Source organism: Fringilla coelebs (assembly GCF_963513975.1).
Source record: "Fringilla coelebs genome assembly, chromosome: 5".
Lineage (NCBI taxonomy): Eukaryota > Metazoa > Chordata > Aves > Passeriformes > Fringillidae > Fringilla > Fringilla coelebs.
This window is the reverse complement of record NC_140033.1, coordinates 53,122,258-53,144,434: the sequence shown is the minus strand read 5'-3', so window position 1 is coordinate 53,144,434 and position 22,177 is coordinate 53,122,258. Positions and strand designations below refer to the sequence as shown.

At 41.2% G+C, this 22,177-nt stretch overlaps 1 protein-coding gene across 1 annotated transcript in view; it reads right to left on the bottom strand.

The window, feature by feature from the left end:
• Positions 1 to 1,974: 1,974 nt before the first annotated feature.
• NUAK1 (NUAK family kinase 1) overlaps positions 1,975 to 22,177 on the bottom strand; it is a 46,945-nt gene continuing 26,742 nt past the window's right edge. The window contains exons 3-7 of the mRNA XM_084205339.1: positions 15,324 to 15,475; positions 13,962 to 14,027; positions 7,604 to 7,723; positions 7,181 to 7,313; positions 1,975 to 6,103 (exon numbers count right to left, since the gene is read on the bottom strand). Coding sequence (XP_084061465.1) covers positions 4,950 to 6,103; positions 7,181 to 7,313; positions 7,604 to 7,723; positions 13,962 to 14,027; positions 15,324 to 15,475 — 1,625 coding nt within the window. The 3' untranslated portion in view covers positions 1,975 to 4,949. The remainder of the gene's footprint in view (positions 6,104 to 7,180; positions 7,314 to 7,603; positions 7,724 to 13,961; positions 14,028 to 15,323; positions 15,476 to 22,177) is intronic.

Below are 22,177 nucleotides of genomic sequence, written 5' to 3'. Positions count from 1 at the left end.
GGTTTGGCAAGGAGGAAAAAACAGCTCCACCAGACAATTAAAAAAGGCTCCAGTTGAATTCTAAATACCAATAATGGCAGTGCAAACCCCACTTGTTCTCTGCTGTGGTAAAACTTTCAGTTAAAACCCTGAAATGAGTAACCTTTGAACAGGTACCAGAGACCTTGGGCTGATGCTAGCAAAAATCAGAGTTTCTATAACTCTGTTTCCACAAAAGCATTCCTGCAGATTTGTCTCCAGAAGCAGCTCATTAAAATGAGCTGTGAATCACTGAGATAAATGATGAATCAAACTGATAAGCTTCTTACATATACCAAATTTACATGAGTATCAGACATCTCCCTTCATTAGGCTGGTTACAACTTACCCTGTAGCTATAACTGAGGCTCTGCTGTTGCAGAGTTTTACTGTACATGCTTATGGAGTCAATAACAAATTTATCTGCCAATTCATTTGTCTGCAGTAACTAAAAATGCTCCTCTCTTGCTTCCTTGCTCCTGTCTTGCCCAAACCATAAAAACTCAATAATTTCTGAGAACCACTGGAATGCCTAGGCAGTAAACATAAAGAAGACCAGGTCTGTCTACAGATTTACTATGTGACTTCAGCTAAGGCACATTGCTCTGCACTTATCTTCTGTAATAAATACAAAAATTAAAACTCTGAGCTCCCACCCCACCCCAGAGCTGTGCACTTTCAGAGCTGTACAAACATGTACATAATTACTCCTCAGAGCTTGCCACAAATGTGCATCATGCCTAGCCATCCAGAACTTTCTAAAAGTCATTATTTTTAAAATGAAACAAGTAGTTTGTCCTCAGCTTCACTTTTTAACTAGTGTGTTGAAAAAAAAAAAAGTTGTTTCATAATTGCTGCTACAGAAGAGACTTGCAGTGTATTTTCCACCACCAGCACAATTAGACCTTATTCACCTCAGGTGCAAGAACAGGCATGCTGACTTTGACTATACACCTCATAATTCCTTATTCAATTAGCACACAGCAGATAATCATTCCATTTGCAATGTATTAACACCTGCCTACCCTTCTGCATCATTGCCTTCTTCCCTTTATTCCCACTGGGTTTTAAGTGGTTGTAATCTAGCAGCTACAGCCATGGCTTCTTGTTTTAAAAAGCTCAAGAGCGATAAAATGAATTAGAACAATTAAAGCCTTTTTCTTTTTTTCATAATATCCATCCCTTGGATCCTAATCCAAACTGCCTATAATTTCAAAAAGCAGAATATGCACCACAGGTATCTTGGCTGGCTGCATCAAGGGTGAAGCTTAATGGTGTCTTGGTCAGAGCCAATACGAAGACATTGCCAACCATTTCCTTTATTTTAGCAAGTCCCCAGCACACACAGCATACCTAACACCCAGCTTCCCTTATAATGCCCACTTGTTTTCCAAGAAAAACAATCTAAAGCCTTCTGGTGATTGTGGGGATTCCAAAAAAATGAAAACTGACTCCCCTTTTTACCCTCTCACCAGCTGATTATTCTGTCTCTTCAAAGACATCTGACCAAAATCAACACACACTCTACATCAGTCTTTTTTGATCAAATTACTGCTCAAACCCCCTAAATTTTACCAACGAAAACATTGTCAATAAACTGTCCCTTCCCAGACAGGGAGGAGTAAGGACCATGACCATCTGTCTCTGAGCTACAAATGAGTTGCACTCTCTCTGCTCAGCCAGCTCTGTCTCACCTACAGCACACCTGGCCCACAAACCTCATTTATCTTCAATAGAAAACCCCCAGCCAGTTGTTCTCTACCAAACCTTTCTAGAGCTGAAACCTCTGGGTGCTTTGCAGTGCCAAGTACTTCAGAGCAAGGGAGTCTCTGTGGCCACCCACATTATATTCAAATGCACAAATGAGCCAAGGAGGTTTGCATAAACAACTTGGAACAAAGTGCTGAGATGCTGCTGTATTTCTGCATGACAAGTTCATTACCATTTGGCATTGGCTCATGCTGATGTACAGTGAAAAAGAAAAGGGAGAGAGAGAGACTGTTCACAGTTACAGTAATTTCATTTTATTTAATAAAAAACAGTATCAGATTAAAAATACAAACACTTCTGGTGATTATCCAGCATTTTTCCCTGTGTGCCTCGCAGAGCTCAAACCAACCAAGGATTGGGACAAAAAAACCAAAAAACCCCCAAAAAATAACACCAAACAATTTTGGCCGGAGCTGTAAAATAATGTTGCACCAATTAAATTACACCAAATATATTATTATAACAACTTTGAAATGGCTTTCAGACCAATAAATTAAAAAAAAAGACAAATTCAAATAAAAAAGTTGACTTTGTATTACAAAAAAAAATTAAATAAGAATCACAACACTAATAGTAACAATGTGCAGTCAAGTTTTTTTTTCTTCTCTTCTAGGAATGATAACATGCCAGTAAACATGTAACATGCCAGTAACGTGCCAGTAAATCCCTATGTAACATTTCCAGTTTGGCAGCAAGCAGTCACTCACTCATTCACATTTGTACACAAAGAAGCAGACCTGGGCAAAAGCCTCGGAGATAGGAGCCTTCAGGGTGCTCCTCACTTCCCTGCCAGGCTGGCTGAGCTTCCTTCCCTTCGTCCTGAAACCTCTGTAACTCCACTAAAGGTTTAGTGCCAGATGCGCACGGAAGGCGTGATGCACTGGACAGCACTGCACCGGACAGCACTGACTCACACCAGCTGAGGATGCAGCTCTTACACCCCAGGGCATGAGTTAAAAGCCATGGCTGCAGGGCACATCCACCCTTTTTTCAGAAAGGCCATGGAGGCTATATTGAGTTGTTTTAAAATGCACCACAGCAAACCTGTTAAATCAACACACTGCAAAATGGGGTGCTGGTTTGGGATGGGGTAAAAGAGCACATGAAGGGCTTGTGAGAGAAGATGAGATGTCTGAATATCATACAGAGAGAGGTACACATCTGTAGAGAAGTGACCTGCAATTGCCCTTCCTGAGCAAACAACAGTGGGCTAGATTTCACTTGACCACCTGAGAGTACATCTCTCAGAGATTTCATGGTATTGATGCCGTTTATTTCAGAGTCAAATTTGGTCCAGTGTAAGTGGATAAGTAAAAGGTAAAGGTTCTCCACAGATTAACTGATTTAGGAAACTCAAGCTGGTTCATCTTTATGCTAGGTAGCCCACTTGATTTTTAGGAGAAACCAGCAGACTCAAGTACCATGACACACTGAATAAGAGGAATCTGCAAGTGAAATAGCTCCCTGTCCCATATGCCAATGATATATGGACCTATTCCCAATTCCCAAGGACTCCCCAGAGGAACTCTATTCGATTTCTGCACCATCTCTACAATTTGGGACACAGTGGATCAAACTCTGCTTTCAGTTCCAGTTACAGGGCAGGAGTGAGACCAGAACTTGCCGCATGCCCCCCTGCTCTGGGGTATGAGTGTGGATACAAGTTTTGCAGCTGTGGATCATTTGACATAATCAGCTGAAACCTGTGATTTAATCACACCAGTGCACCTCCAAGAAAGCCAGGGGCTATGTGCTCATGGAAATGAGACTGAAATGAGCCTGAAGATTCCAGTTTGCCCAGGCCTGTCAAACACACAGTGCCTTTCTGACACAGGCTTACATTCAGGTAATCCAGTAGACCCATGTGGTACCTTTATGGGAGTTGAAGCCTATGGTCTGGATAGCTGGATATGTCTGAGAACACAAATGCATATCCTTTTTTTATTAAACTGGTATCATTGCACACTCAGTACCAGCTACACTAGATAGAGGCAGGCCCACAACTTTATGCTAACTCTGTTATTAAATCTACCATTATGTCATCATTCAATTCCTTCTGCTCTGTTAACACCAACCTAGGCACATTTTCATTTGCAGAAAGGCATCTTCCCATTAACTTTCTGACCTCTATCCACTTCCTACATTCTACAGCCTTTTCCTTACCTAACATTCTGGTTGCAAACTACTGTCACTCCCAAATACTACAAGCTAGCAGCAAGGTGGCACCATTTGCTGACAGTGACTGAACTCTAGATTGGAGGGTCAGTTAACTCTAGGGACCCTTTGTCAGATTCATCTTTGTCTGGGCATTCATCTGGCTGGCCATTTTGAAAGAGTCACAGACTGAACATATGGATTCAAATGCCTTAAAAGCTCATTTAGGTGCTGATAACACCCATTCCTTCCAGTTGCCATTATCATTTCTGTGGCTCTGTTTTTGCTGGTAGCTGGAAACAATTTTAGAACTTTCTACTCACTAAAGAGCAATGGGTCTGGTCACTGTGGAAGGTCTAGATATGAATTCCTGCTCCATTGCTTGTCCACTAACACTTCATGAGGTTTTTCTGGGGCAAGTCTCTCATATTATCTTAGAACATGTTCAGAACCTCTCAGGTCATTCTGATGGAAGGGTCCATGATGACCACTTCGCCTGGTGTCTTGCACAATGCAAGCCAAAGATTCCCACTGAGCAATCACTGTGCCCAGATAAATAACTTCAGAGGGAAATAAAGCCTCTTGTTCTAAGAGGCATCTAAATCTGACTTGAAGAATTCAGCTCATCTCTTCAAAAAGCTTATCTAATATTAATTACAAACCTCTCAAAATGTGTGTCCCTCACTTCCAGTTTTAATTCTGTCTAGCTTTGACTTTGAGCCATGAAGTCTTGCTTCATGGCTTTTGTCTGCTAGCTCCTGATGTGCTTTCATCACAGATACAAAGACCAAAGGTTTTTCTCTGGTTAGGTAGGTAATATTTTGAGGACACAAAATTAGAGAAGTGTGAGATGGCTTTGGAGTAACTTTACTTGGAGTTCAGCTAAGTAGGTACAGTCAGCTCCTCTGAATCAAAACCTACCACTGTCAGCAAATCAATGACCTGGCTTACTCCATCATAAAGGTACACAAATAACTCCCTTCCCTCCCTTTTCCATCTTCCCTCCGCTAGTTGAGCTTGTTGCAGATCTCTAGGGCTTTCTTGTAGACCTGAGTCACATCATCCATGTCTGTGAGAAGAGAAAAACTGCTGTCCCCCAGACGGTTGCGGTAACGCTTTAGATACTGTGGCCGTGGGCGGTTCTGAAGTCCTTCAAAGTCTTGGATCTGGAGGAAATTTTCAGCAGAGACACAGCTCCGTATTTTCTGCCTGTTTGGCCTGTTTTCTTGCAAATCTAGCAAATCAAATGAGTCACTGGACAAAATACTGTCATCACTAATTACGCTGGAAGGGCGACTGTAACTTCGAGGTAATGCATCCCTAGACAAGACCATCTCTTCCATGGCCTCCAGCGTTGGCGTGTCAGGGCTAATCAAGGCAGGATCAGTGCTGTTGGTAGAATACTTGCCGTTATGTTTCAAGATGCCCTTACGCCTGCAGGAATGGCTGTAAGACCCATTTCTGGATGGCTCTGTGACCCCTGGAGAAGTGTCACTGTTTACTGTCTCATCATTATTGTCCAAGAGTTCAGAAGATTCACTTCTCTCTGGAGAGGAGTAATAGCCTGACTCCCTCTGCTGAGTCTTCTTTAGGATTCCTTTTTTTGGCATTAGTGAAGACTGCTTAGTGCCATATTTGCCAGCTACCTCTCCCTCTACAGCACTTTTAATGGCCACGCCAGTCCTACACAACTCTTGCTCCATCTTAAAAGCAGAGGGTAACACTGGGCTGACAACTCCTTCAATGAAACCTGCACTGTGAGAGCGATGTTCACTGTTGCTCCTTTTCTTCAGGATGCCTTTGGGTCTCTTAGAGGTCGGTTTGGTTGCATTTTCAGCTCCTCCTTCCTGGATGGACTGTGCAATGTCATTTTCCTTTTTTGATTTTTTCAGAGACCTTTGTCTCTCTAGTGTGACTTCAGGACCTTTGGGCTTAGAAAGGCACTTGATTTTGGTATCAGTCTCTGGCTGGAGGCCAGTAGAACGGTGATGCCAATCAATGAACCTTGCCAGCAGTGGGGACTCTGAGTCCCTCATGGCATCACAGTCACAGACACTGCTCTTGTAGCCCCAGTTAACCCACCAGTGGTTGGCAATGTCTTCAATGGTTGCTCGGCGTTCAGGGTTCACCATCAGCATCCACCTGATAAGACCACGAGCATCTACGGGTGAAGAATGGCACGCAACATTTTTAGAACAGGGGCATTCTTAGGTTTGTCCGTTTAAATTGAAAGCATGAAGACAATCAAATGAGCAAAAATAATGCTCCATACTACAGAGAAAGTGAAAAGGAACAAGGCTTTGACCATCAGTCAATGATGGAAAGTGCCTCTGAACTATTTTATCAGAAGAATATTATTCACTCTGGAAAATGTACTCTGGGCTATCCAATAAATTAATGTTTGTACTGTATTAGACACTGAATAGTTCCATATTACTGAAGGAAGTCACCAACCTATTGACTCTAATGACAAAACTTAGAGGACAATAAACCAAAATTGGGGTATTTAAAATTATCTACACATTATTGCTTCTGTATTTACTTTTTCCATAAACAATGTAGTCTTCTGTGTATTGTAAAGTTTTATTTCCATACAGAGAGCAAGAAGACAGAAAATTGAAAGGAATGGCAAACAACCAAAACAAGATAAATTTTTATTTAAATATAATATTTGCATAGATATTTAAGGCTGGAAGGAGTCATTTTAATCAGTGAACCAGAGTTAGCTGCTACTCTTCTGTCAGGTGACTGCTTAAGGTACTATCCTAGAAGCCAATGTGAATACAGTGGCATTAATTCAGATTTTGGCCTGCCTTCTTTAGTAAGAGACTGTGTTGCTCTGCCCATTCACCTTCTCTCTGCTTGTGGTAGCCCACAGTGTAGTGAGAGGACTGATCTGTACCAGTATGTTTTGTGAGTTTACAGCTTGTCTGAACAATTCCACTTGCAGTAGCTAACAGACCTTCCACTGCCACAGATCTCCTTAAAAGAGCCCATTACAGTTCCTCAAGGCAACAAAATCTATCTGCTACAAAACTTTAGTTTCAAAAGGGCTTTTGCAAAGTGCTGTACCAAGATGGGAATTTATAGCAGATGAACTCGGTAGCAGAATGAGATTTATTTTTTTTTGTGTACATCATTCTAAGATGACACTGTAATATGTTGGAAGGGGCCAAACAAAATGCCCCATTCTGAACTGCTGTCAGCTCAGTACATGGCTCTCCCTCCTTTTTCATACCTGAGGTCTGTGTTGGCTCACGATATTCTCCACTGCTGATCTGCCTGATGAGATTTTTGTGATCGAAGCCATCAAAGGGCATCGTTCCATAAACCAGAGTGTAAAGCAATACACCCAGGGCCCAGCTGTCAACCTGAAATACAGACACAACACATGTGAAGCCCGGGAAAGTTGATCCCTGCCCTTCTCCATGCCATTAGCACCACAAGAACAGCATCATGTCCAGCTGCACCTACTGCTGGGCAAGTCTCACTAACCACCCACGGGCAACGTAAACAGAAGTGAAGCAGTTCAAGAACTTCAAATATGGGACAGACCCAAGTGAACTCACATGTACAGTAACATCTGCATTAATACTCCCTGTCAAGAACATTATCATCAAAGACATCCCCATACCACCACAGAAAAACTGACCCTTCTTACCTCTGGGCCTCTGTAAGGCCGTCCATTAACTATTTCAGGGGAAGCATACAGTGGGCTTCCACAAAAGGTCTGCAGAAACTTGTCTTTATGATAAAGGTTGGAGAGTCCAAAATCAGCAATCTGTAAATAGAATTGCATAAGGCATTTGTAGTATTAATGATTTCTTAAAGTAACAAAAAATCCTTTATCAGGAAAGACTTAGCTGTATTTGTCTCTGCCATAGGGAAAACTCGATGTGGATTTTACTTTTCTCTCTAAAGATCCCTCAGAGAAGAAGGGTTCCCAGATTAAGTCCTCCTGATTAGGAACAAGGGTGCTTTGGGTCCATTCACAGAGAGGCCACCAACTGCATAACCATCAGCTGGTAATTTTATCCTGGATGAATTGCATATGCTTGCAAAGACAATCTCATGCTGGGAAGCCTGCTGTCCGCTGACTGCTCTTCATCATCTTGTATAGTCATTAAAACCAGGGGTAAGCAAGCAGAAAGTACCACCCTTCTTATCACACACATGCAAGCCAAAAGCCATGACCTTTAAATTTAACAGGAGGAGGGAGGCAGGAGTGTTGCAGGAAGCTCAGCATTACTGAAGAAAGTGATTTTTTAAATCATCTGGAATGTAGCAACGCCTGAACTGAGGGGCAAAGCGAGGCAGTCACTCATTCCTCCAGATTCAGGGACCCGGGGCTGAGGAATCTGAGCTGTTAAGCCCAGGAGATGTCTATCACGAGATAATAAACACAAGTCTGGTTCCTAACTGGAAACAATGGGCTCAAATCCGGCTTGCCCAACACAAACAAAACTTCCCTTGGGACTGTTGGGAATATTGCCAAATATTCCAGAAATATTCCAGAAAATTGCAGGATCAGGTCCAAATATTTTGTTTACTTCAATTCTCTGTTCTTGTTCTTACAAAACAAAGGCTGAGGACAGCAACACTAAATACTCCCACAACAACCTCTGCATTTTCCTGGTTTCTCTAGCACTGTCACTGCCATATTTTCTGAAAAATCTCTTTGCCCAGAATTTTCTCCTGGGAAGCTAAGAAGCCTCAGAGAAAAATGAAAGCAATAATCGTCTGATTTCCTTCTCCTGTGTTTTGCTGCTTTGGAATGTTTTTTTGACACCGTTTACCAACAGGTGGTTGTTTCATTGGTTTCATGTGAATTGTTTTTACTTAATGACCAATCAGTGCCAAGCTGTGTTGGGACTCTGGAAGGCGTCACGAGTATTCATTAGTATCTTTTAGCCTTCTGGCTGTATCTTTTCTGTATTCTTTAGTATAGTTTAGTATTCTTTAATATATTATATCATAAAATAATATAATATATTATAAAATATTACGTCATAAAATAATAAATTAGCCTTCTAAGAACATGGAGTCAGATTCATCATTCCTTCCCTTGTCAGGGGTCCCTGAAAATACAACATAGCACAAGGCAACACATCTCATTTTCATCATCATTAAAGACATAAAGAACAGGCATTAAAAAGGTATTGTAGATATAAAAGACGGGAGTTTTCTCTGAGTTTTCTTCACCTTATTAATGTCTTTTCTACCAGAAAGAAATTTAATCCCAGGAATATTCACCAGAGAAAATTCAAGAAAACACAAAGTGAGTGGGAAAGAAAAGGACTCGCCAGCACCATCATTCACTCTTGGCTTTCTAAAATGTATCATAGATGCCTCTAATACCTGTTGAATTACAATGTTCAGTGAACTCTTGGAAAAAGTAAAGTCCCTGTCTCTACTACCTCGACTAGTACAGTTACACTGAAAAATGACACAGTTGAGACCAAAACAGGAACACATATATGCTTTATGAACAGACAGAAATAGATATATAGTTGATAGATACTTTCATGTTAGAAATACAGACTTTTTCTATATCCTTTTTACACAATTTTTAAAATCACAAGTCAGATATGAGATTTCATGTTTCACTCTTTCCTATTTTGATGATCTGCTTGTGCAGGTGTTTCACTGACAATTTGTATTCATCCTGCTCAAAGAGCAGCTGATTTCTGTTCCTTAATTTTAATTCATCTCAACATGTTCATTCATAGATTGAATTCACTCAGTCCCTCAGACAGCGTATTATCAACCAACAGCAGAAAATTCAACCCTTAAATACATGTGGTTTGTAAAATCTTCATTGTATGGTTGGAATGTCATTGAAAACAGCTGGTGTAGAATTGCAGTCTGCAAACATATTCTCATGGCTCAGATTGCACTTAATACCCTTAAATTCCACTTTCTTATCAAGTCACCCTGCCTGACTTGCAGGAAGTTGGTTTTAAGCCTTATGAAGTGTGCCCTGTCAATCAGGGGAAGAATGGGATCATTTCAGTGTAAAAAATTCGTGCTGGTCATTGATTTTTATTTTAGTTCAGAGTGCAGCTAAGACAAGGATAAACACTGCACAGTGTGATTCCTTATGAAAATACATTCCCTTAACACCATGGAATGTATAAAATGCATGTTGGTGTGCATTAATATATATATATATACACACACACATACAGGGATACATGCCATTGTTCACTCTAAGAAACTCTCAGACTTGGGCATTCATGTTTTCATTTTGACCATTCAGGAAAAGAGTATTTATGTTACAATCCACTCCCATGCTCACAGACTGATGTTTATCAGCTTTTCCCATTAAAATTGTCATGCCCCCCAAAACAAGATTAATAGAAGCCAACATTACTTCATGTTCTTGGCACTTAAATGGAACTAAGTCAAAAAAGTCAAAAAAACTTCCTAAATTGGGAGGAGCAGAAAAGTAGATTTCCAGTCCTCTTGCTTCAGGAGTATATATTTCATATTTATTGTTAGCTATGTTAAACCAGATGTAAGTTATTGTTGAAGTGTGGAATATAAATTCCACAAAGTTCACACTCATGGAAATTGTCAGCTTTATTCCACTTAAGAATCTGTCTCTCTGTAGTGCAGATAGAGAAATAATTACATCTCTTAAAGCAAATGAAATATATGTGCAGCTGGTGAGACTTCCAGCAAAGTAAATCCTAATTCCATACATTAAGTCTGTATATACAAAACCCTCGTGGGTTTTTAGTGGTTAGTCTGATTGGTGTCCCCTTACCAGCCCAAAAGAATGAGCAGTTAGCAGGATTATGTTACTGTTACACTTGCATTGTTCTACTCTTCTGTCACTTTGGGGTTGGTCATACCGTTATGTCAGCCTCTGCTAGACATCTCTTTTAGCTGCAATTCCCAGCACAGGAACCGTTCTCATCCCTACTGTGAACAAGGATGTTCAGTCTCACAAGTGTTTAAAGCTCATTTGATCCATTTATGTCTGCTGCATATAGTAGTTTTCAGTAAAAGTCTGCAGAAAATAGTACTACATTCAAGTGCTTAAAAAACCTAGTAATACACCACAGGTTGGATCACCTTTTTCCTCTCATTGCACTCCACCTCTGGCCTGTGGATATGCAAAACTCTTCAAAATGTGTACTTTTTGTTGCTTCCAGACACTGGTGTTTCCTTGTTACTGTATCTAACACGACTCTGCTTCCAGAGATTTTTTACTCACCATCACAACTCTTAAAACAAAGCAAACCCCTTCTTATGTCTCCACACTCCTTTATGACCTTCATTTAATTATCTAAAGCTTAAGAATGGTTTCCAAGTTAGTGTAGTAACAAGTAAAATAGCCTGGGGCCCTTTTAGGTTGGATAATAATTTCTCATCGGTTACTTGTCCTCTTTACTCCCTGTTTTAAAAATATTATTTAAGCTGCTATACAGGGATCCATTTTTACAACATCATATTTTTTCTTCACATTATTATGACATGTAAATCATAATGCATAGATCATTGGCTTCATCAGAAACATGTATTTAATTGCACATTGCACCCAAGAACAAAGAGATTAATTTAATATTCTCATTCTTAAAATCAAGCTGCCAATTTTGTGTTTGCAATCCACTGAATGAAATATAAATACTAGGAAAGTACAGATAAGACTGTCAATCCATTTCTAGAAAATGCCTTCCCCTGAGTATTTGAAGCCTTCAGTCAAGACCAAACCCCTGCACTTTTTTCTGCCTGAACAAACCACATGTAAATACTCTCAGAATGCAGACCTGATAAATTTACTCCTAATAAATACTTTACAGTTCCATATGTGTTTCCTTGCCAACAGTTACTGTTTAGTGAAACAAAGAAAAAGTGGGAAGTAAAATTCTGTGCAAGTAACACAGAAACCACAGCAACCTATTCAAAACCTCAGCATCAGTGAGATAGTGGCTGTATGTCTACCATCAAGTATTCAAAACTGACCTGAGTCACAAGGTTTAGAAAAAGAGAACAGAGAGAAAAAGAAAAACCATATCAGAAGTCACCTCTTGAAGCAATCCAAATTCAAACACTACTGACTGTAAGATGTATGAAATACCAATACCGTCCCAAGTTCAGTCTGTTTTTCAGTTTCATGAGACCCTTTGCACAAGCAGTGACTAGGGGACAGCCAAGAAGCCACTTCCCCATGCCAAGGCAGCCTTGCCTGCTCAGAGACCTGCTCAGAGACATGGAAGAGATGTAGCTGAGGAAAGGCTGGAAATATGAAAAATACCTACAGCAGTTTAAATACAATGCAAGTCAGGAAAGGGAAACCTTCAAGAAAAGCACGTCCAAATGACTGGAAGGTATGTGAGGAGGCAGAGCCACCTGAATTTCTTCCACAGCAGTGCCACTTGCTATGGCAGCTGAAATGCATCTGTGGTTCTGAAGCCCTTGGGCCAGCTCCATGTGTGGACCAGACAAAGCCACCTGTCCTTGCCCCATCCTTCCACTCTACTCGCAGGAGAACAACTCCCATAAAGGACAGAGGGGCAGGAGCAGAACTGTCTGACAAAGCTCAGCTCCCCAGAGGCTTGAGGAAGTGATTGGTTTTGCATATGAGGACCACAGTGCAGAGACCCAGCCCTCCACAGCTAGCAAATTCCACAAATTCCTCTTTTCTCTCAAGAATTCTCTGATTAGCTGGGAAGATAGTTTGGTGTGTAATGTGGAAAGAAAGGTCATCCTGCCTGCGGAAGCCTGATTCGTATACAATGTCCTAGAAAGGCTACTTTTTGTTTCCAGCACTGCTGAGAACAGCTCTGGCTGCTGCAGACAGCGTCCCTGCAGGAACAGGAGAGGGGAGGTCTGCTCCAACGCTGGATGCTAACAGCAAAACATCCAAATATTGCATTGGGTGGGCCTTCTGTAAAACACTATTTTTGGAAACCACATATTTATGTGCCTTTAATCCACTAGCTGATCCAAGTTAGCTGCTGTCATCAGCGTTACACAGATGGCAGCTACCACATGTTACTTTCCACTTCCATTGCACATCAGTTTGAAATGAATACAATCTCTCCACTGTGAAGTACAGAAAGCAGTGCCTCCAGCCCCAGGGCTTTCAGAGGAGACAAAAGGAAGACCCCAGGCTATTTAGGTACTGGGCTACGCAAGTAGCTCCTTGATTACTTTTTTAATTAAATAAAGATGCTCAAGCTTCAGCAGAAACTCCCTGGTGTTCCTCCCTCTGCTTGTTTGTCCATGGATGAGCACATCCAGCCACCCTTACTTACATCCAGTTACCCAAGGAGGAACAAAGTTGCAAGTGTAACAGGTTCAGCCACCTGGAAATTACACTGATTTTATAGAGGAATATAGATAGGATATATATAGGAAATCGCTCTGGAAATTAAATCCCTGCATTATTTAACTTTGTGCTACAGCTATAAACAATAGAAGAAAAAGACAGGAAAAAAGGTAATTCTCATGCTTTCACTGGGGAGAAATGGCATGGAAATGACATCACTGACATCACTATTCCAAAGTATACGTTTGTGTCTGAAGTTCCAAGGCCATTTCCTAAGGAAGCACATGTACTTTACTAGGTTTGTTTTGAAACTCTATTTGCTTATTTTCCAGCCATGATCAAAAGAACATTCAGACTGTTCTGTAGGAGGCACTTGAACCCTGTAGACCAGAACAGTTTTTTCCTAGCCCCAGAAGCAGCCAGCAATAATATCATTTGTACAATAAGCCCAATTGCACAAAATGCTCTGTCATTTTCTACCAGTGGGTAGATACTGCATTGGGAATCTTGCCCTTTGTGTGGCAGGACAGGGCTTTCACCTATAAAGTATGCAAAGCTTCATTTAGTGTGTACTATTGGCAATCAGTGGTGTGTTCTCCCAACCTCCAAACCTCTGAGCCTCTTGCCAGATGCTGTTGCTTAGTAGCTGTTACCATAACAATGGCTCTTCTAATGCCTTGGGTAAAAATGTTATAAAACATGCAAATCCATTCTGAGAAACCGGGAAAAGGAATCTTACCTTAATATTAAAATTGTCATCAAGAAGAATGTTTTCCAATTTTAGGTCCCTGTGGACAACACCATTCTGAAACAAGGAAGAAAAAAATGAGGAAGAGCATGAGAAAATACTGGAAAAATTAAAGGTGAGCTGGCAGGGTGGTCTTTGCATTACATTTCAGGGCTGATTTCACTGTCATTAACACTCATGGCCCAGTGACTAGCGGCAGGCGCTGTATTAGTCACTTGGTGTGTGGTTAAGGGAAGAATGACTGGAATCTGTCCTCCCACAGACACTCTGAAACAGCAGGGGGTGGGAGGTCAGAGGGCTGGGGGGTGTCTTTTCAAAACTTAATTTCATCCTGGATCCTGCCCCCACTGTGTGAAAGCAGGATATTCTTCCCAGACACCAGAAACCAATATCTGTCAATGACGTTAGCCCCTACAAAAGCCCACATTCCTCCAATGAGCAGCCATGTGGATCAGGGGAGTTATAATCCCAAAGGACAGAAAATGTTAGAGATGGAAGCAAACAGACAGGGTCTAGGTCAGAGCCTTCTTTACAGAAACTTGGGAAAACTAAATGCATCAGGAATGGCACTGCAGCTTTTCAGCACTATGTAGTGAGGACTTTGAGAAATCCCATTTTTTATCAGAATTCAAGTAGAGACTTAAGTGTTTTAAGAATTCAAATTAAAATTGTGTTAGCTACTCATTGCCTTTAGCCTCATACAAGTTTTGGCTCTATGCAGTTGTTTCATAAACAGGGATAAAACGTCCCTGATGGCAGCCAGTCAGCTACCTTGGGTTTAATTACTTGATTTGTTATTCCAAGTGGGTACCATGATGGGTAAGGTCACTAGGAAATGGTATCTTTCCTGCTACATCTGGTAAAGTTACTTTTACCTATCCAGAATGAGTATGTACTAAAGCTCATGCATGAAGCACATAGTTTTCTCTTGGCTTTTTTTTTTTCATATATTATATCTCCTATTCTAAAGTTGTTTACTAGTGTATTCAAATTGCAAACTAACATTTGTTTGAATGCATTAGTATTAATGCTGTAGAGGTTATATGGGATGCCTTCTTTAGTTGATGTTGTAATTTCTGAGTTTTTAAATGTCAGGAGAAATATTTTAAAGGCAAAAATGCAAGGTTGGCCTAAAGTAAGGGTGTGTCTGGTATCTGTCTAGCACAGGAAAACATCATTAGTCTTTAAAAAGTCACTAGTTCAGTGTAGTGCTTTTAATGAAGATCTCCTGGTGTACTGATAAAATCATGTACTACGATACTTAATGAATGCTGTTGCCTCAGACATGCTTTGAAATATATGCCAGTAATCAGCCTTGAAACAGCATTTTCTACCATGATTTCCTTTGCTCACCTTGTGGCAGTAATGCACAGCAGAGACTATCTGTCGGAAGAAGTGTCTTGTCTCTCTTTCGCTTAATCGCCGCCTCTCACTGATGTAATCGTACAACTCTCCTTGACTTGCATACTCCATGATGATCACAATCTTATCTTTATTTTCAAACACTGCACAGAAGAAAAGAAAAAACACCACAGTTGATTCAATATATTTGAAAAGTGACACTTGAAAGAGTGAGGAAGACTCAGGATGTCTGATCACATCCTAGACCACCACTGCGGCCTGGAAAGATGTACTAGCAAATCCCACTGCAAAAAGCAAGTTCCAAAGCTACTTTTTACCAGAGGAAGATTACAACATCTCAGACCAAGAGAAGGAAGTTGAGTTTATCCTCTCTTTCATATGGCTACACGAACTTCTTTGTCTCAAATAATATGGGGTCACAAGGTGGCAAAGCCAACTTACCCTAGTGAGGTGAGACGGACACTTGTGCCAGTAACACATGAATACCAACTCCTGCTCCAGCACAGAAATCCTTGTACAAGTAGCCCACTTGAGGCCAGAGGATAGAAGCAGACAGGAAAGGGTTTGGAAAGGGATCATAGAAGGCATAATAAATTCTTGTCTTCAGTAACTGATACAGGATTGCTGTGTGGCTTACAATGACTGTTGGCTGGCTTTCACCTACTGCCAAAATCCAACAAGTATCCAACTGATGGATGTGCCCTCCTCCATCCCAACTCTGTGTGACAGCACAGCGGGCATCATGGACACCTGAGCTTGCTGTGGCTGCAGCACCTCCAGAGCAGCACAGCTCTTGTCAGTGTGGCTCTGTACCCTGTCTCATGCAACCAACTCTTCCTCAAGCTTCCTCATCTCCTGCCCCTACCATGTGTCCCACTGCATGTCACAGACTGCACGCTGTAATCCTCCCCTTGCTTGTGCAGAGCCGGCAGCAATGCACAATGCCAGCGTAAGCACAGCAAGGAAAATCATCTCATACATGTCACAGCCCAACTCTTCTTCGGGGTTGAGAGGATGCTGCGTCACATGCTGTTAAGGACTTTGCTGTGAGTGGCAGATAACTAATATTTAATCTAGTAGAGCATGCTGTTAATAGTCTGGAATTGCTGTAATGTCCTGGCTGCTAAATAGCTCTTCGCTTTTGTCACTGAAAATCTATTGCAACCCACTGGAAACTTCCTGCACCTGCCATAAGTAACCACTGCTACATGAAAACATGGTGATTTTCCTTTTCTTTTTATCTGTGGCAGTCCTGGTCACACTGGCAGCAAGGCATATACAAATTAATGAGGTTAAAAGATTTATTACAAACAGATGCTAGTTTTGACCAGCCCTACTGTAATGATGCTTTCCTATATTTCTTTATCAAAGCTCAGCCAGTAGTCTTTGGTGATTTAAAAAAAAACAGAATTAAACTTCAGCTTTTGCAGTGAAATGTAAAGCTGCCTCTCAACACACAGATATTTACCTCTCTTAGGCCTTGTCTCATGTCCTCTCACACCCTGTCACTCAAATCTACAAGCCAAAGCCTCTGCAGTTCACTCTAACACTCCTGAATCCCAGCCAAACAGCTCTGATAAAAGAGAGAGCAAACAGCCAGATAAAATTGGCTGCTTACTTGTCTGCTGGCCTCACTGTACCCCGAAGCAGAGGCCTCTGCCAGCGATTACATCCTATGTGCATCCTCATTAGCAATAAACTTCGGAAACTGGGAAAGCCGTCTCTGGATGGATTATACATACGGTATCCTCTCCAAGAATGACAGACTGATACTGTCTGGGAAAAACTGAACATGCCCCGTGTCATACAGGGAAGTGCTGTGATGCGTTACCAATAAAACAGTAACGCGCATACTCGCTTCTCTAAGCTTGGAAAGGCTTGTCAGGTACAGTCTTGTTTGAGAAGGCAAAAAGAAATAGTAAGCTGAGACAAATCACTGAAAATGCTCTCATATAAGAGATATAATTTAAACAAACACATAAACCACACAACAACAACAAAATTCCCCTGAAACCCCAGCTGATTCTACGAGTTAGGGGTTACTGTATCATGCACATATAGGTGAAGTTGCCACATGGCAGAGAAGATCTCAGCGTACTTTCATGGAAATGCATATCCCGAGCAGTTTCAACTGAGGACCGCCCTCAACTCAGAGGCACATTTGCCCTTGGCTCTTCTTGCCCCACTCCCCCAAAAGCTGATGCCCCACCAGGTGTTCAGTGCTGCTGATGACAGTAACAGCAATAACAGCCCTCCCACAAAAAGAGCATTCTTCCAGGATGTGTTTTTATGAAAGTTGTGCCTTCATTACTCAGTCCTAAGAATTTTCTCAAATCATCCTTGATGTTCTTAAGTTTTAAATCCTAAAATGTAATTCCTTTGTAGTCAAATTTGCCATATTAATACAAGTCCTGATCCAGATGTATTTTCCAACATTTCTACAGAAATGAGGTGGAAAGCTTTTGGTTTGGAGGAATGTGCATTCAAAGGCACTTTCCATTTCAAATTTTCTCTTACACCCTCTAGGAAACTAAGATAATACCATCAAGCTTAATTTAGGAAAGCATAAATCCCTCTTCCAAATTTCAAATTTTTGTCACAAAGCCACACTAGAATAAATGGAAACAGAATCATTCCATAAACTCGTATTTGGCTTTCAGTTTACTGGTACACTTTTCTTCATGAGGGAGAATTTTGAGGGGGAAAATATCCTTGAACTTAGGTGAAATTAATTCTGCAATTGTTCAGCTATGATGATGGTGAGGGCTCCTCACCATCATCAAAGCTGAACAATTACAGAATTAAACAGCAAGCTGTTTCTCCCCCCAGGAGCAGAGGTGAATAGGGAAGTATTTTTTTATAACTGTGTCATTTCATATCAGAGCACCTCTACAGTATCAGCTGAATCTCAAGAGGTGGGCATGCAGCTATTTCCTGCAGAGAGGGAACTGATCAGCAGACAAAAAAAATCTAAAATGAGAGCTGCAGCTGAAGGAAGAGGAGGTTGAAAGGCAGTGGGATTTATGTCTATACACACACAGCCTTAAAGAGGAATTTAGTGGTCAAGACTATCAGGCAGATGAGAAGGTGGTATGCTGGCAAGTCTCATCAGCCAAGTACATCGTGAATTTTCACAGTAGTATTTAGGATGTCAGGCAGGTTTCACCAGGCACTTCTGAATTTCCCTTCTGAGCACAGCATGTAGTTTTATAAACATATGCTCAAGAAAGTCTTATGGGCAATGGCTGGAGGAAGAGAAGAGGGCATTACTTAAAGCCTGGATTGACTTACTGCAAAGAATAATGAGATAATAAATATACTGCCCTGTTAGCACCTGGGCTGTAACTTGTGGGCTGATGATGGACGGGTTGCCTCCATATAGCTTTGGGGACTGCTTGATTCACTCTTTGTTTTTGCTGCAGATGATTTATTACCTGCCATCCTACTGCATATACATTCTGAAACTCACTCCCACCCAGAAGTGTGCCTGAACCCTGGCTGCACCTACTGCCAACAGAGAAGCATGGCTTTGGCAGGCTGAACTCCAGGAACTTCCCAAATCTTGCTACTTCTGGGACAGCCATGTCAAATAAGCCTGCTCCTCAGCCCTGAGCAAGGTCAAGGGATGGAGACCATGTATGAGTAAGGTGGGGCTGCTTTAGCTTCTTTCAAACCATCAATACTCTGTAAATGGCTAGGCAAATTAGATAAGTAGAGAACTGTCAGTACCAACACCCATACATGGATAGCAGGGGAGATGGCCTGTCAATTAAGAATCAAGAGAGGGGGTTGCTTAGATACAAGGCACAAGCTTCACCTGTTAAAGGGGACAGCAGTAGGAGAAATGCTTGCTACCAGCTGAGTGTCCTCTATTTCTGAGCCACTGTGTTTATTTTCACCACTCTGCAAGATGAGTTACTCTGAGAGCTGCTGTGGTGGGAGGGCTGCTGCACTGCCTCAGCCATGGTGGTCAAGTGCTGCTGCAGAGTAGTGCTTGCAAATCACTACTGCTCCTTCGCAGAGAGAGCCTGCTGGCTGAAGGACTGACTGTGGAGACGACTGCACTTTATATGGCCGCAGGGGAGGAAACAGGGACAGCAGCATGAGAGCACATCAGGAACCAGGAACAGGAACAGCATGAACCTCATGGTGCAAGGAACAACGTGATCGTATCCCCAGGAGATGAGCAAAGGACTAAGACACTGGCCACAGCAACATGGAGAAACAGCATTTTCCAGAGGGCTACAAGTTTGCTTGGGCTTGGTCTAGTCAAAACCACTTGGTTTTGGTTTCCAAAAGCCTTGGGAACCCAAGCAGCAAAGGGTGCTTAATATACAGCGGTCAAAGATTTCTTACTTTTCTTTAAATCCCACCCTTTACTCTAACATGTTTGTTTCTTTTTTAAAAGTGACAGAGAAAAAAGTCTATACCTCCAGGCTCATAATTGAAACCAAATCTGCTGACTTCAAAGTTCCTTGAAGAACATAAATGTGAAATTGGGAAAGAATTTAACTTTTTGCTATCAAAGAGATATCAGAGACAAAGTACATTTTGTAACATGAACAATCCATCCCTCTACCACAGGCTGTTCTACTATAGTAAGAGCTCTTGCATAAAATCTCTCCACCTATTTATAGTTAGAGGCTGTGAAATTATAAACTCAGCTTCTATCTACCGCCTTCCATTTTCCAAATAGCACTGGCTGACCTCTTGCTCATCAGCACTCTTCTTTTCAACCCTACTGCCAAATTCGTCCCTCTAGCCACACCAAAGTCACCTCCCCTGAAACTCATGGGACAAGTCTGACACCACATGAACACACTCACTATATCTCTTCTCTGCTAAGATGTGCTTCACCATAAAATAGTTGAAAGCCCAGATGGGCACGGTTTTGCAAACATCAGTCAGAAAGGTTTAATGGTACACTGTACACCTCCCTATTAGGACAGTTCATTTGGACTGACTTACTACCAAAATAAAAAAAAGGCAGGAGGCTTCTGCCCTTCCTCCAAGCTCATAGAATACTAAAGTCAGAATGAGTGCTGAGGGTGGTGGATTCCTCCCCCCCACCAAAGGACTATCTCCATGTGGGCTGCTTCCATTTGGTTTACATGTAACCCTGGGGTAAGGATTTTAGTTTGTTAAGTTTAAGAGAGGCAGCCAATCTCTTTGCACTGGAACCATTTGAATTCTCCTCATGCCTTTGCTCTCTATCAGAGCAATCTCCTAAATTAGTTCCAGTATGTTGACATTCCTTCCATCTGGTGTCTTTCCATTCAGTGGTATTTTTATTACTCTCCTAACAGCCGCAGACAGAAGTACCTTTCCACTGCTACAAAATGCTCTTTTATTAAAGGTCAGCCAAATCAAAAGAACAAGAGAGTTTGTTCTTAATTTTGGAGATGCAGACTAGAATAACCTTTTCATTCAGAAAATTCATGTACGACCCGCTTACCTCACTTGTGTAATAAGCCTTGAATTATTCTTCAAAAAGTCATGCAAGCACTGAAAACTGTCTTTTACCTTAGAAATTCAGCCTGATTCAGCTTTTGTGGTTTTGACTGTTTTACAGCCCCCTGGCATAATTTTTATTTAGCTGTTTTTTTAGTAGCAGTATTATTACTGTTTTTAACACAGCATATAGCAGACATGAAAATATCCCAGGTCCAATGAAAAAACCACGTATATGCACACACATAAATTTATGCATATGTTCTACTATAATTGAAGATATCAAGATATAAAGTATGTGTTTTAATGCTAAACTTGTGTTAAATTGTTTTCCTGAATTATGGCCTTATTCAGCCAAATTGCATCTCCTTTTAAATTAAAGGAATGTAGTTAAGATCCTGCAATAATCTTTTTAAATCAGACAGCATGCTATAATTTACTCCCCAGTGAGGAGATTAAATCAGAATGGGAACTATTATCCTTGGTGAAGTTTTGTCTCACAGCGCAAGACTGAGGATATGCAGATTATCATGCTTTCCTCTTTAGAAGGAAGGAAAAAGGACAGTTGCTAATTTGGCCACAATAACATGTTACACTAATTGTCTTTGTTTCAGCAAAGAATATAAGCACTAACTCCCCTTTATTTAAATATTATTTAAACTCTCGAGGAACTTCAGAGTAGCAAATATTTACATTACTGTGGTAGGACTGTGTAAATGGGAAGATGGAAATAAATTTCATCACTGCTGGCAATCAGTTTGACATTTAAACAGGACCTGCCCGTGATCTCGCACATTTGAGTTTATATCATGTCCGATGAAGTCTGTTTAGGTGATCACCCTGAATGGCAGGAAATTCATAAAGCTGGGGTATGGTTACTAAAGAGTTAAGTTTGTTTATTCTTGTTTCATTAATATCTCCAGACACTTGAAATATTACTTGATGTTCTTGGATGTTATAAACTGAAAACAATGACAATAAAGCACTCCAAACTCAAAAGCCTACATAATTAAAGGAAATCAATTAGAAATGTGGTTAAACAGTATCACTACTGAAGTACTTTCTCTTGGCCAAAAAAAAGAATAATTTCAGCTTTCCAACTTCCAACATTCTTGATTAAAGCCCAGTCATCCACGTGATGTTTAAAGGGACTCGTGGCTTTTTCAGAAGGGGTGGGGTCATTAGTCAACAAAGTTTGTTTTGATTATGTCTAAAAACCAGGAGATAGCAAAGGCTTGGACAAAGGCTGGGATTGCTCTGAACTGTCACAGCCTGAGAGGTGACTGTTTTGCCACCCTCACCCCTGGCTGCTGCCCCACCCTGAGGTCCACATAGAGCTGTTGGCAGGAGATACTTGTCTGAGCCAGCGCTACCGCCGGGACGCAGCTCCTCAG